The sequence below is a fragment of the Rhamphochromis sp. 'chilingali' genome (genome assembly GCF_963969265.1).
Source record: "Rhamphochromis sp. 'chilingali' genome assembly, chromosome: 7".
Taxonomy (NCBI): Eukaryota; Metazoa; Chordata; class Actinopteri; order Cichliformes; family Cichlidae; genus Rhamphochromis; species Rhamphochromis sp. 'chilingali'.
Window position 1 is genome coordinate 28,846,711 of NC_137934.1, and position 14,327 is coordinate 28,861,037.

The 14,327-nt window shown below is 41.7% G+C and overlaps 1 protein-coding gene across 1 annotated transcript; it reads left to right on the forward strand.

The window, feature by feature from the left end:
* The first annotated feature begins 11,781 nt into the window (after nucleotides 1-11,781).
* On the forward strand, nucleotides 11,782-13,206 carry foxq1b (forkhead box Q1b). The gene has a single exon (XM_080887194.1). It carries the CDS (start codon nucleotides 11,978-11,980, stop codon nucleotides 12,860-12,862), a length of 885 nt encoding a protein of 294 aa, XP_080743320.1. The 5' UTR covers nucleotides 11,782-11,977; the 3' UTR covers nucleotides 12,863-13,206.
* Nucleotides 13,207-14,327: the final 1,121 nt, after the last annotated feature.

A 14,327-nucleotide genomic window follows, 5' to 3' on the forward strand; every position in this document is an offset into this window, starting at 1 on the left:
TCAATTAGAGTGGTGTGGCAGAGACACAGCTCTCAACATGACCCAGCTTCACAGTGCAGCAATGATGCTTTTCTTCTTTTTTTAGCATAATTGCAGATGGTGGAACTTGACTTTAAGAGAGGTGTGCATCATTCACTGACACATGATTCTATTTTTACTCTCTCTAACCCCTTTGTGAACTGGTAATACTCTCATATCAGCACTTAAACTGGAGTATTTTCCTGTGTTAGACTCTGGCTGTGGCACAGCTGAAGGTCAATTGAGTGAGAGGCATCAGGATAGAATCACACTCTGGTTATCATGCAGTTTACCCATAACTGCCCATGAAGTTGGAGGTAACACATCTTAGACTTAATACATCCAGGCCAGACCCATTTACTACTTAAACAAGAGTAAGAGGATTATGCAAAAACAACACAATGAACTCAAAAAGATAAACACTGACCACTAATTAATTGTTTCACCTTCAACATAGCACGGACATTTTATCTTTTGTATTGTCATCTACAGAAACATTAAAGAGATTAAATGAAGTAAGAAATGTGATCAGTATTTGGTATTGTATAACACATAACACAAAACTGATGCGTCAGCTAACAAATAATATGGCCATTTACAAAAAAGACTGCAGGCTGGATCTCTGATTATTGATTACGAGCAGATCTTACTGAACTTTTTTTTTTTTTTAAGTGAAATAGTTACACTTCTAAAATACTGGGGTCCTTATAATGATAGCATGGAGTAATCTATACCTCAGACATCACCTTCCTTTTCAGTAGGATAAATCCACTGTGTTGTTTTTTTTTTCCATTTGATTTGTTGATAGAACAAACACAAGGCAAAGGATTGTTTTTGCAATATAAAATAAAAGTTCATCAACATAATCTGCTCTCTACAAAATAATATTTATGTCACACTTTTATACACATTCTCCTCTTACATTATCAGGTATGTTTAACCACCAGATAAGTTCTGTATCTTGCAGTGAGACTGCTGCTGTTTACTCCCATGGATCAATGTTGGAGCGGAGGCAGGATATATTACAAGACCTGGGCCAGCTGGAGGTGATTAGGCTTTTTTGTCAGCAAACTTCCTATCCTTAATAGTATTCATTTACAAATTATCACCAGATCAATATCTAATAGCACATTCTACAAACAGTAACATCTGCACGGGAGCGCAGGTTTCTAATTGCCCTTGCAATGAGCCGTGTACGGAGATTAGGAAAGAAAAAAAACCCTCTGCATTTAACATTTGAGTTAATAAAAAAGTATAAGTCCAGAATTTCTTCTCCTCCCATCAAAGGTTAGCCCAAATGGCAGACAGAGTGAACATCAGACCAAAAGAAAAAAATCTAAGTAAGATAAGATAAGATAAGATAGAACTTTATTAATCCCTCGGGTGGGTTCCTCTGGGAAATTCGATTTCCAAAAAAGCACAGCACCGACAGAAGTTACAGAGTTATACACACACACACATATATAAATACAGAGACAATATAAATAAAATATACGAAGGGGATAAATAGAATAAATAGGAATAAAAATAAAAATACAAGTGAATTGCACATTTCAAGTATTGAGTCTATTGCACCGTTGACTATTTACAAAAGTATTGCACAAAAGGTATTGTACAGTGAGGTGAAGAGGCACTACAGCTTAGTTGTTCCCTCCTTTGTCCTCCTGTTTCCCCTCCCTCTCCCCTCCAGAGAGGAGTTAAACAGTCTGATGGCGTGTGGGACAAAGGAGTTTTTAAGTCTGTTAGTTCTTGTCTTTGGGAGAAGCAACCTGTCACTGAACAGACTCTTCTGGTTGTTAATGGCCGTGTGCAGAGGATGTCTGGCATTGTCCATAATGTCCATCAGTTTCTTTAATGTCCTTTTCTCTGCCACTGTCACCAGAGTGTCCAGCTTCATGCCGACCACAGAGCTAGCCCTCCTGATCAGTTTCTCTAGCCTGGATGAGTCCCTCTTTGCTGTGCTGCTCCCCCAGCACACCACAGCATAGAAAAGTACTCCAGCAACCACCGACTGGTAAAACATCCTCAGGAGCTTCCTGCAGATGTTAAAAGACCTCAGCCTCCTGAGGAAGTACAGTCGGCTTTGGGCTTTTTTATACAGGTACTCTGTGTTGCATGACCAGTCCAGTTTATTGTCCACCCACAGCCCGAGGTACTTGTACTTGTTGACCACCTCCACCTCCTCCCCCTCTATCTGAACCGGCAGTGGACCTGCTCTAGACCTCCCGAAGTCCACAACCAGTTCCTTAGTCTTTGAGGTGTTGAGTTGCAGGTGGTTTGTGTGACTCCATGCGACAAAGTTCCTCACCAGACTTCTGTACTCCTCTTCCTGATCATCCCAGATACACCCCATGATGGCCGTGTCATCTGCAAACTTCTGAATGTGGCATAATTCAGAGTTGTAGCAGAAGTCAGAGGTGTACAGGGTGAAGAGAAGAGGGGACAGCACAGTTCCCTTGAAATTGTTAAGAATTTCATTTTATTTAATTTCAATATTAAAAATCTAAATCTATATCATTATGATGTATGAAAATGACCGATGGCTTTAAACTGTGCTCAGACTGCCTCCACGATGGGTTTTTCATTCAGTAATGAATATGTGATTTAGATTCTGATGTTAATTTAAGGGGTTTATCAAAATTATAGCCATTACAGGAATTGCAGCCATATTTGTTCTAAGTCCATGTGTGTCCAGAAACTCAAAGGTAAATGACTAACAAGCAGTTTCGTGGCCAGATGAGGTCTGTTCCTTTATCATGTCCTGACAAATTAGCAGATGTGACACCTGGAGATGATTCCACATGCTGGACTTGCATTTTGCAGCTTTTCACTGGAATCCTCAAAAAGAAGCTTAAAGAAATGTGGATTCAAGTGCAGGAGGCCATCATGAGCTTGAAAAAGCAAAATAAACCTGTCAGAATGATCGTTTTATGAGATGCCAAATCAACAGTCTGGTAAAGTCTTAAAAAGAAGGAAAGTGGGCGACAGTAGAATTCTTTCCTTGGTTGATAAGAAACACTGGAGCCATTCCCAGGTACCATAGGACGAGAGGCAAGGAGCACCATGGGCAAGTCGCCAGTCTGTCACGTGGCTAACACAGAGAGACTGAGAACGAGTCGTGATTATGGTCAGAATAACCAGTAAACCTAACCCCACTAACTGCATGTTTTCGGACTGTGGGAATAAGCTGGACATGACCATGACCATGACCTCTATCCCCCACATATAAGGCAGCAGTAATATGATGGTGCAGATTAACAATAACAAGAAAAGCTGCTGCTGGGTTGGACACCATGGTCAACAATGCCCATAATTTGTTATCCAGTTATTCTCTCTTGTCAAGGTTAATATCTTCCTTCACTGTTTATTTATTTTTTGATAGGTGGGAATAATCCAAGTAGCAGCCTTAGGGGAAAATAAAGGCAACATAAAATACCAAAAACCACACTTCCAATAATGACCACTCAACAATTATGACCTCTTTGAATAGTTTTTATTTTTTTAAATACTACACTGCTACTAGGCTTAGATTAGAAGTCTACTTTACTTGATGTCAGGTGTGCTGAAAAGTGAATCTGATAGCTGTACGTTAGCTTTTACCTTTACTAATTCACTGATCCAGTCTCAATTGTGCTGTTGTTGCCTTTTTTTTTTCCACACACTGGAATTCAGTACAACTATCCAAAGGTCCCATTTTCTGTAATTTACTCATTTTGAAGAACTAAATTAAAAAAAACTTCACTCACCAAATACTCTTTTTAAAAAAATGTATTAACAATATTTCACCAACTCTACTTGCCTCGGTTGTGCTCAGATAACGTCTGTGATGTTGATGTCACTGCCACAGTTTTTGCAAATTATAATATTAAATAGTAACAATAGATGATTCTTGGTTTCAGACGTTTCAGACATAACTTGCATAATCTATCTGTTTACCATACATTGCATGTTGTCAAGACATCTCAGTGCAGCCACTGTGAAAATGTTACAATGTAAACCTGCATATTAAATAACACAACCAACGAATTAATTACCTGAAGATGCGTTGACAGGTACTCTATAAAGTACTGAGTTCAGTTGCTGAGGGAAAGAAATTCTAGTGTTTTCTTATCTGTTACTTAGCAATAATTGGTAGAGCTGTATTTTCCAACCCTACAGTTTATCAATACAGCTTGCTAATGGGGTTAGCCATCATTAGCTATTACGTTACCAGTGCACATCCAAATGTGGTCACTTCACAACATCAGCATGTTCCTGCTGAATCAAATGTGGAGACAAAACCAGTCAGTGAAGTTATGGTGGCTACATAGATATTTTATGCTCAATGTATACACTAATATGTGAAGAACACAATGGTGACTAATAAGGTCTAGTTGGGAATTCGATACTCTTAAATACAATCCTAAAGTGTTTGAACTGGTCTCACTTTTAGAGGCACCATAAGCACCAAAATAGTGTGGACGCTATTAGCTAGAAGAAGTTTTGAAACTAAAATGTTTTAGCATGACTTTGCCTTTGTGTGCTCCTTGGAAACACAGACAGATACTGAACCACACCTTGAATTGCTTCTTGGTTCACTGAAAATCAAAGTCTTTCTTAGCATTCAAAGTTGGTTGCATATATAAACTCAGATTAGTATTTTTTTATTGTATAAAACAGATGGATGACAGCACTGATTTTTAGTATTATGATGTGAATCCCACAAAACACTGGATCCTAAATTTTCCATCATATTAGTTAATAGTGTCTTGTGTTATGCGATAAACATGGTTTTCTTTTGATACTTTTGAAATGTATCTTTTATGGACACCGAGTTCATCACAGTATGTCTGTTTAAACTTAAAATCAACATCTGTATATATAAAAAATATTTAGTGCCAAATTAGTATTAAAACACTTGAATGACAGCTAATCTAACCTGCAATTAAGTACAGGCTTTTCTTAAAAACTGCATTTTGTATGTTTTCTAACGAATACATAAGACCCTTAAGAAATACTTTTAATAAAAATACAAAGAGATTTGCTGACTAACCAGTAAAAGGTAAAAAGAAAAAAAGACAAAGACAAATATAGGCTTGGAGTAGTTCGTTTTACAACCCACACGCTAATGTTATCAATCAGCGAGGTGTTTGTTGGGGTTAACTACGGGATAATTCCTTAGTAACTGCTCAAATTCAGCGCCGTGTTTGCAGTTAAAGCCCTCGAGCGAGATGTTCCACCTCTCAATCAGAGAAATAAGAGGGGCGGTTAAGGTTCAGACAGTGCAGAAATAGAGCTGCCGAGCCTCGTGGTAGGTTGAGAGGCAGGCAAAGCATCTCGTGCAAACCACTATGCGTGAGTAGAGTGTTTGGATCCTATTTCAAGTTTAGACAGAAAAAAGCTGAACGGCTGCCAGGTAAACAGAGCAGCACAGGTACTGATTTGGCCCCGTGTTTATGCTTACACCAAACAGCCTACAGCGCAGTTGAATGGAATTAGGTCCTATCAGCTGCAGTGATAAAGCAAGGTGTCTATGGCTGAGATCAATCATTGCTCCTTTTTCTCCCCCACCCCACCATCCCCTACCCTCCAGCTCTCTATAGCCCCCACCATGCCTTCTACCTCAGCTTATGAGGGGACTCTAGCGTGTGAAGAGTTGAAATGGACGATAGCGGCAGATATGGCAGGAGGTATGAAGCCCGTGTGGCCCGCATGGCTGAGGTTCATTGACAGACAAGCCCTAACAGTAACATTTTACCGGCAGGACTAAGAAGTTCACTTTGGTCTGCTGTTCTCTTGAGGGGGTATGTTTTGAATTTTTGGAGATGGCCAACTACCATCTGATATCAGCGTCTACTTACTTACTGGAAGTGTTCTAGTGATGGTGCAGGCTTTGGTTGCAAATTGGTTGCGGTGATGAGCCGGGTCTGTCACATACAGATGTGTGGTCATAAGCTCTCCAGGTCACGTTGTGTTTTAATCCGAACCATGACCTTTTCCTAAACCTAGCCAAGTACTTCTAACTGTTAACTAGCACCAAGTTTTGAAAACAAGGTTTTCTTCTGATTGACAGCTTTATGATTTAAATTGTTTACCATAGCAACACTCTCTAGCTGAGTGGGGTGGCTGTGGCTCAGGAGGTAAAGAAGGGCCTCTAAAAACTAAAAGGTTGGTGGCTTGATCCTAACTGCTCCAACCTGCATGCTCCAGTCCCCAAGCTGCTCTTTGAGGCATTGTGTATGTGAAAATTAGTAAGCACTTAGAAAGAAAAGGAGGCTTGTATGCGAATGGGTGTTTAAGGTATGTTGAAAACTTATAAGGCTTGTGTAGAAAAGCTGTACATATGAACCAGCGCATTTACCATTCTTCAGATTTATATAAACTATAGGATAAATTATATCATGGGATCAGGTCACAAAAGGAGCTGTTTTGTTAATCTGCTATTAATTTGGGCCGAGCATTAGAGCAATGATATAATCAAAAATGTATAGATGCTTACCATAAGGTCATTTGAGTTGACCACATGAAATCGCTGAGGTTCTGTAGTGTTCATGTTCTATATGGACACTTACACCAAGACATGCACTTGGTTCTTTTGCTAGCCAGAGGAACCTGTGAGCCAATCGGTGTCATTTGCACCAATCTGAGGGGAACATCTGGAGCAGGAGGTGGTGAAACAAAGAAGCTGTTTTGCTAATGACACACTTGGACCACCCAAATAAGCACACGGGCTATTTGAAATGACTCTACTATGATGCAAAACATAAAACAAAAGAATAAATAGCAGTTCAGAATTACTGCACTAAGATATTGTGGGTGTCAAAAATGTGTTCGCATATCAAGACAGTAACTGGGTTGGGTTGGGGGGGTGTTACAGGGGACTGAGTCACATGACTTTGCATGACTTTTAGGTGCTACCAGTGCCAGGCTGCGTTTCACCTGTGCTTCACCTGTGCTTCACCTGTGCTTCACCTCTTTCTTTAATTACTTTAATTATACCTTTGTTGGCTCTGTTTATTTATATGTATCTATTTTCTCTCTCTTTCTCTCTCTTGGTCTGGCAAGGGTGTGCACACCTTAAGTAAGAATGCAGGAAAACCCAAAATAGCAACCCGCAGCTGCCAACTGACTCCAAGATATGCTGCTTTTTTCTTTTTCTTTTTTTTATACATATATCTGATTTCATTTATTAATCGCTGACATGCTGCACAGATTTATGCACATCAGACCGTGCTTATGAAAACTGTGAGTCACTGCATGTTTTCGTGTCTGTTTATTTGCCTATCAGGTGTCACGGATACATTTTTGATGCTACATGCAGCAGTTCCCGGAGTGCATTCAGTGTGGAAAGTTCCTGGGTTATGTATGAAAACAGCTTCATGGGAACTTTGTTTGTCACTGATAAGTGCTCAGGTGTGCCTCTGATTACATGGGCTGAACGCCCCCCTACCAATTTATCTTCCAAAACACAAAGGTTTGATTCTACAGAAGCACAACAAAGCAGGCAGCAAACGCTTAGAAGGCCACATCGTAGGGTAATTACAGTAATCACCGCTTGAAGAATAAACTAGATGGAACGTATGCATCTTGCTCTTGCTTTTTGCCACAGCACATGCGCAATCTCCCACACCCACACACCTGAGAGGACAAACAGCTGCAGTCAAACAAACACCCCAGTACACACACGCCCCTGAGCTGGTGCCTATCGAGCAGACTGCAGGAATGAGTAGAGCTTATGTGGAATGTCTGATCTTTGAGTTGGCTGCGAAGCTGACACATTGTTGTACCTACCTGTGCGCCCCAGTGAAGCATGTCTACTATCGGCGGCCTCTGTCAGACTAGATCTGCTGCAGGGAATCTCGGGAATCTCAGCCACGCAGGGCCTCTTGTTGCCGTTCCTCTCTACCCTGCTCACACACACACATAAAAACACACACACGCACACAGCTCACACTTTGTTTATACAAAGACATGGGGGCTGGCCATCCTTCACTCACAGAGAAGAAAGACAACAAAGATGAGATACAGGTAAGAAGTCATCCGAAGACTTGCAGACAAGGGTTAGCGTGTGAGCGCCGACCGCTGCAGAGGTGGGGCTATTTTTGGAGCTGTGAGGGATTCACCCAGTCAATTTACATAACTGGAATGCCACTCGTGTCAGCACTTAAAAGAGTTCTGCTGCTCAAAGAAGACACGCTAATTCTCAACAGGTGAGCCAAACCATCAAGTTGCCAATTTTAGAAGAGACTTGTTAACAGGTTATATAAGCATAACGCATCTCTTTAGCCTAACAGGGGGCAGAGTTGACTCTGCTGATTTGACAATGCAGTTAAAGCAGTTTAATGCATTAAATATATCATCTTTCATTATGGCCTAAAGGTGAAAGAAGAGCCTGACCTTCTCAAGCGATTTGAAGGTTTGAATTCCACCTTAATCCAAATGTGCAGAGTGAAATGATAATGTGATACCTTATTGATCCCTTTGGGTAAACAGTCTTTCCACTTGTGATTTCAAATTGCCATGTAAAGAATAAAACACGCACAAAAAAACTGAGAACAGGTGTGCTTCCTTTCACACCACATCACTTTGGCACAGGTGTGTGTAGCTGCCTTGGCAGAGTACCTGAAATCGTATACAGCCTCATCTCACTCCTGCAAAGAAAAAGAAAAAAAAATCATGCAGGCACAACTACCACCAGCCAAGCAGTGTAAAATTCCCTTTGCGCCTCACCGGGTTGTTGTGCAGCGACGGCGTTAATGATAGCGCACATGCCGCTGATTTCCTCAGCTCTGGATTTAGGCTCTCAGCAGTCAGCCTCCTGAGTTTCAGCAAAAAAACAATTTCAGCTCACCAGCTGCTCCCCGAATTCCCGGAGAGAGAAGAAAGCTGTTTCCAGAATGTAAATTTGTATGTGACAACCTTTGGTTTCTCTGATGTTCCTTTCCTGTCACAAAGGACGGCTAAGAACACACCACATCACAAAGCTCAGATCATGAGTTCACTGTATTCAAATGGCCTCCACATTTACTAGATTTCAATCCAGTCGAGCACTTATGGGATGTGATGGAAGGGAAGATTCACATTATGGGTGTTCAGCCAACACATTTACAGCAGCTTTGTGATGCTATCACGTCAATATAGGCTAAAATGTCTGAGGACCATTTTCAGCACCTTTCTGATTCTCTGCCATGAAGAATTCATTTAATTCTGAAGACAAAAGGTGTCTTTAGCAGGGTGTACCTGATAAATGGCTGGTAGGTGTGGTTACCTAGAGTCCTAATAATCAGATTTGGAGTTTGTATATTTTTTAGATTAACTGTAAACAATGGTCATATTTCTAAGAGTGTACAGCATCTATTTCAGCATTTATTACTTTAATATAAACATGTCCGGTCTGACTTCAATGCTTTGGTTAAAGTGCACTTAGATGAGATCAAAGTATTAGCAGATTTTCCTCTGAAAGAAATTATCGATCAAGAGAAACCTTTAAAAACATTCAGTGGAAGTGGGCGAGGAAAAATGTAAAATGTGGCAGAGAGGGTTCTGATAGAAATGACATGGCAACCCATTTAACATTTAGCTGTGAAGATTTGTTTAGAATGTATAATGAAATGTGATTTTTGTGTGCAATATATTGTATTTTTATAGGGCTGTCAGAAAGTTTGGGCTCTCAGATAATCAACAACCAGCACCTCTGAAATGATGCCATGTACAACCCTTACAGGTGCGTAGGAGCCTGCCCTCTTAAAAAGCAGGCAAGCGGACCTTGAATTTGACAAAGAAATGAAACAACAGAAACTGTGTTTTCAAGAAACAAGCTGCCATCGGGCTTGTCATAACACAACTGGAAAAACAGACAGGCTTCAAAGTGCATGTTCATATAGTTGATTTGCATACCTTCCACGTTCTCTCAAACATATATACACAAACAGTTCAGGGTCATATCGTTAATCATGCCTGTCATGTATACCCAACGTGATAATTATGTGATAACATAAAAACATGTACTGTAGACTCACAAACTGTTCAAGGTGTCAAACACAGATTGGTATCTCAGTGCTCTCTGCTGTCTGGAAGGCAGTAGGTAGTTTATAGTGACCCTATCTTATATGTTTCACTAGGAACTACCAATAGAAACATTTTCAACAGAACTATGTAAACACGCACACATGCATTAGGGTAAATGAAGCTGAACCTGCTCTGTGTTGTTGGGGGCCCCGGAAAGTCCGAGCAGGCACAAAGGAACAGGAGTGCCAGAGTAGACAGTTTAACTGGCCTGAGGCAAGGCTCATAACTCATGTTAACTCCAGCTGCTCTCTGCATCGTCACATGGCAGAGGCGCTGGCAGGAAAAGAGTTAGTGCCACTAACATATTCGGTTTACAGGTGTCAGGGGCGTCAGTTTACTTAAAACCTGCTCCAGTAGGTTTTAAGTAAGCTCCATTCTGTAACTGATTGACAAGCTCTCGACTGGAGCTGTGATTTATAGCTCAGATATTAACTAGTTATTATATTCTGTCACCAAACCTGTACTGCAACACTGACAAAGTACAAAAAAGCCTGATGTTCTTAAATTCTCTTCAAATCCATCTTTGCATAATAATTTATCTACCTTACAAACTTAAACGCTTTGTTTTATGCAATTGTTTTATGTTGTTGAAATAGAATAAAATTTATTTCAACTGTTTGCTTTAGCTTGCCGCACAGCAAGTTAAAGCAGCAAGGCCCAGGTGTCTGAGTGCTCTAATGGAAGTGCACATCTATTTGTACAGATATGCAGTCAGTGCCGCGGTCTCCTTATACTCCTTATACTAAAGGAAATGCTGCGTGTAATATAATTATCCAAGAACGTGATGTATTTCCAGTAAATTAGGGTTCTGGAGTTTCGGAGACAGTGGATACCTCGCTCTCGCTCATTTACATCACATGTTCAGACACAGAAGTAAGTGTATTTTTTTCTGCTCTTCGCTCAGGTGTTTCCATGCATGCAGGTGCAATGGTTCTCTACTCTGAACTCCCCGTGAACTCGCGGGCAATCTTTGCGAATTTTCTATGAATTCTTTCTGTCTTCTCGCGTGTGGCGACTTACACGTCACCCAGCGTGCGTTAATTGGAACTCCTCCAAAATCTATCGCTTTTATTTCAGTTTAGCCTTCGCGTTACTTCCTCGTTCCGCCGGAGCGCCGGCGGATGGGTATGAGAGGTTCAAGTGAAAAGCAGCCAACAGCATTTTTCTCTATCAACTCTCGTGTCACCTTTTTTAATCTGTCTAGGGTTTTTCTGCGCTGTCTTCTTTTTTTCTGTGTAAAAGCCAAGGCATTCAACACTTCAAGAAGGATTTGCTGTTGTGCGTAAAATTGTCAAAGTTTTTTTATTGATTTCAAAAACGTGTTTAATTTCATAACCTTAATGGGCTGAAGTTATTTTAAAAAGAAGTAAGAGGAAGGAATTATTGTATTATTCGCCTTTATTTGATTGCACTTTGACTGAATCCATAAAAAGCAACTCGTAACTAGAAATAACGAGCTATTCACAGATAGTTGCGTTTGAAGCTAATTATATTTGTCATACCTGCCCTGCCTCGCCTCACTTATCCTCCCTGTTTTGTTTTTTTCTTCTTCTTCCCTGGTGTGGCATGGTAACGTCCAATTGTAAACATACATATACTATATTACTTCAGTCGCTTCAATGGATTCGAGTTGGAAACCCCGCCTGTGGGCCGTCCCTTTCCCAGGCGTTATATTATAACAAGACAAGCGTGTCTCCGGAGACAGATCTGTGTTCTGCTGCCCCAGACTGAGGCTCAGGGTGCCTCCAGCGCTCCACACGAGCCTTTACAACACACAACAAACACTCAGGCACATTTTTGCTGTCAGGACTCGTACACCTGCTGCGCTTCTGAGCTGAGACAAGAGTCCAACCTAGGAGACCATTCACACGGCAAGGTTACCGAGAGGAGACGGTTATCCTTTTTTGGGGAAATGAAACTTGAAGTTTTATCCGCGCATCACTACGCGCAGAAGCCGCTGGAGTTGTGCATTGACGCAGAGGCGGGAGTCCCTTCTCCCCTGTCCGGAGACGAGCTGGGTTCGGACGGAGACTGCGTAGCCAACAGCCCGGCACCTGTCACACAGAGCAGCGATGGCGGCAAAGGGAAGCCCTACACCCGCAGACCTAAGCCCCCTTACTCCTACATCGCCCTGATCGCCATGGCCATCCGAGAGTCCAGCAGCGGCCGCCTCACTCTGGCAGAGATCAATGACTACCTGATGAAGAAGTTCCCGTTTTTCCGTGGCAGCTATACCGGCTGGAGGAACTCCGTGCGCCATAACCTGTCGCTCAACGACTGCTTCCTCAAAGTCCTGCGGGACCCGTCCAGGCCCTGGGGCAAGGACAACTACTGGATGCTCAACCCACACAGCGAGTACACCTTCGCTGACGGGGTGTTCCGCCGCAGGAGGAAGCGCATCTCCAAAAGGCCCCTCAAGGAGCAGGAAAGCCCGGACATCCTCAGCGAGGACACCCGCCTCCCGGCCCCGGAAGAGAGAGTGGGGGCCAAGTTCTCCAGCCCGTTCGCCATCGACAGCATCCTCGGCACACCTTTCAAAAGAAGGGAGGAGAGGTCGTGCGTGGAGCAGCCCGGCCCCCGGCTGTACTGGTCCCCAGTGGCCCACGTACTGCCCTATAATCTGAACTATCCGGCACAGCACACTTACATGTCAGAGGCGGCGTACAGCGGCACAGAGCCCGGCAGAGATGCACCCACATACCTCCAGCACACAGCATCGGGCACCGCTGCACCTGAGGCCACATTCAAGATGCCCAGCAAAGCGCGAGGCTTTCATATAGAATCCTTGCTGTCGTGAGACATCCAGAGAGCTGTCAGGACTTGTGTGTTCTCATCCACAGTGTGCACTTTGGTGGGCACTCTCAGCTTTCAGTGCTTCAACTGTTTTACTGTGTGAGAGTCGGTGTGTCTCATCATGACTACTGTAGCTTCAGTCAAAGAAAAATAAAACAAACATGCCGAGTTGTTAATCTAGATATAACTGTGTGCTGACTAAGCAAATCATTAGAGTCATTGTAGGACATTCCACTGTGTGTGTGTGTGTGTGTGTGTGTGTGTGTGTGTGTGTGTGTGTGTGTGTGTGTGTGTGTGTGTGTGTGTGTGTGTGTGTGAGAGAGAGAGAGAGAGAGAGAGAGAGAGAGAGAGAGAGAGAGAGAGAGAGAGTATTCATATTCGTATCTATGGTTCATTGGTCATTTCTACTGTAGGACGGCAGCAAAGTGCCACGTCAAAACTGTTAAAAGTATCACTTTATTTATATTTTCATGTTTTGTATGACCTGCTGTATAAATATTGTATAATATTATTGACTGGGCTGCGTTAGGAATCACGTGGCTGCACTAAGAAACGCATGGAAAAATGTGCCGTTTTCCTGAGATTGATTGTTTGATTGATTGATTGATTGATTGGTGCATGCCTGTTATTTTTTATGAATAAACAAAACACGTGAAACAATGGGACCCTGGTGTTCACTGAGTTATTCACTGCTGACATGAAAGGGGGGAAGGCAGCTGTTAGATCAGAAGCAGGTGCATGAATAGGGAGAGGGAGGGCCTCACACCTGCTGTAGGTATTTGTTGTGGTTTCTCTTGTTAGAGCCAAAAAGGAAAATAAGTTGGTCTTATTTTCGTTTGAAAATGAAACCATAATTACAAAAATTACCAAAGTCAAAAGATATATAATTATATAAAATATTTACAATCAAAGGTTATGTTGAGTCTGGTGCCTTCAGGCTCTTTGGACGATGTCGCGTTTAGTGCGACACGTTTATCCAAACTTGTAAATATTAGCGAGTATTTACTTAGTAAAATGGCAAAATAGAAGTCAGCCATCGTTAATAAATGTTACATATGAAATGCTTTTGTGATGATGGTGCTTATTCGTATTATTTTCCATTTACTTTATTTATTGTACTCAGTCCAAATGGAAGAAAATACCTCCGCAGCGGTGAGGAGTTTGTCATGCAACAACATAACGTCTCACATTACATTGCAAACAAATGTGCCAGATCTGCCTCACAGACAGACTTCAACCCTAATCAAGAAGGGTTTTATTTTCCACCCACAAGAAAGTATCAAAATAAAAGACCTTTTTAAAAAGCCTACTTTTCTGTACTTATTTTATTTGTAATAGCCATCTTAAGTTTCCCATAAACGAGCAACACGGCTCAATGAAACAACGTTTAAAATAATCTACTGGTATTATTTACACTGCATAAAAGTTCAGCAAACAAACAAATCCATAAATAACTAAACCGAACAACA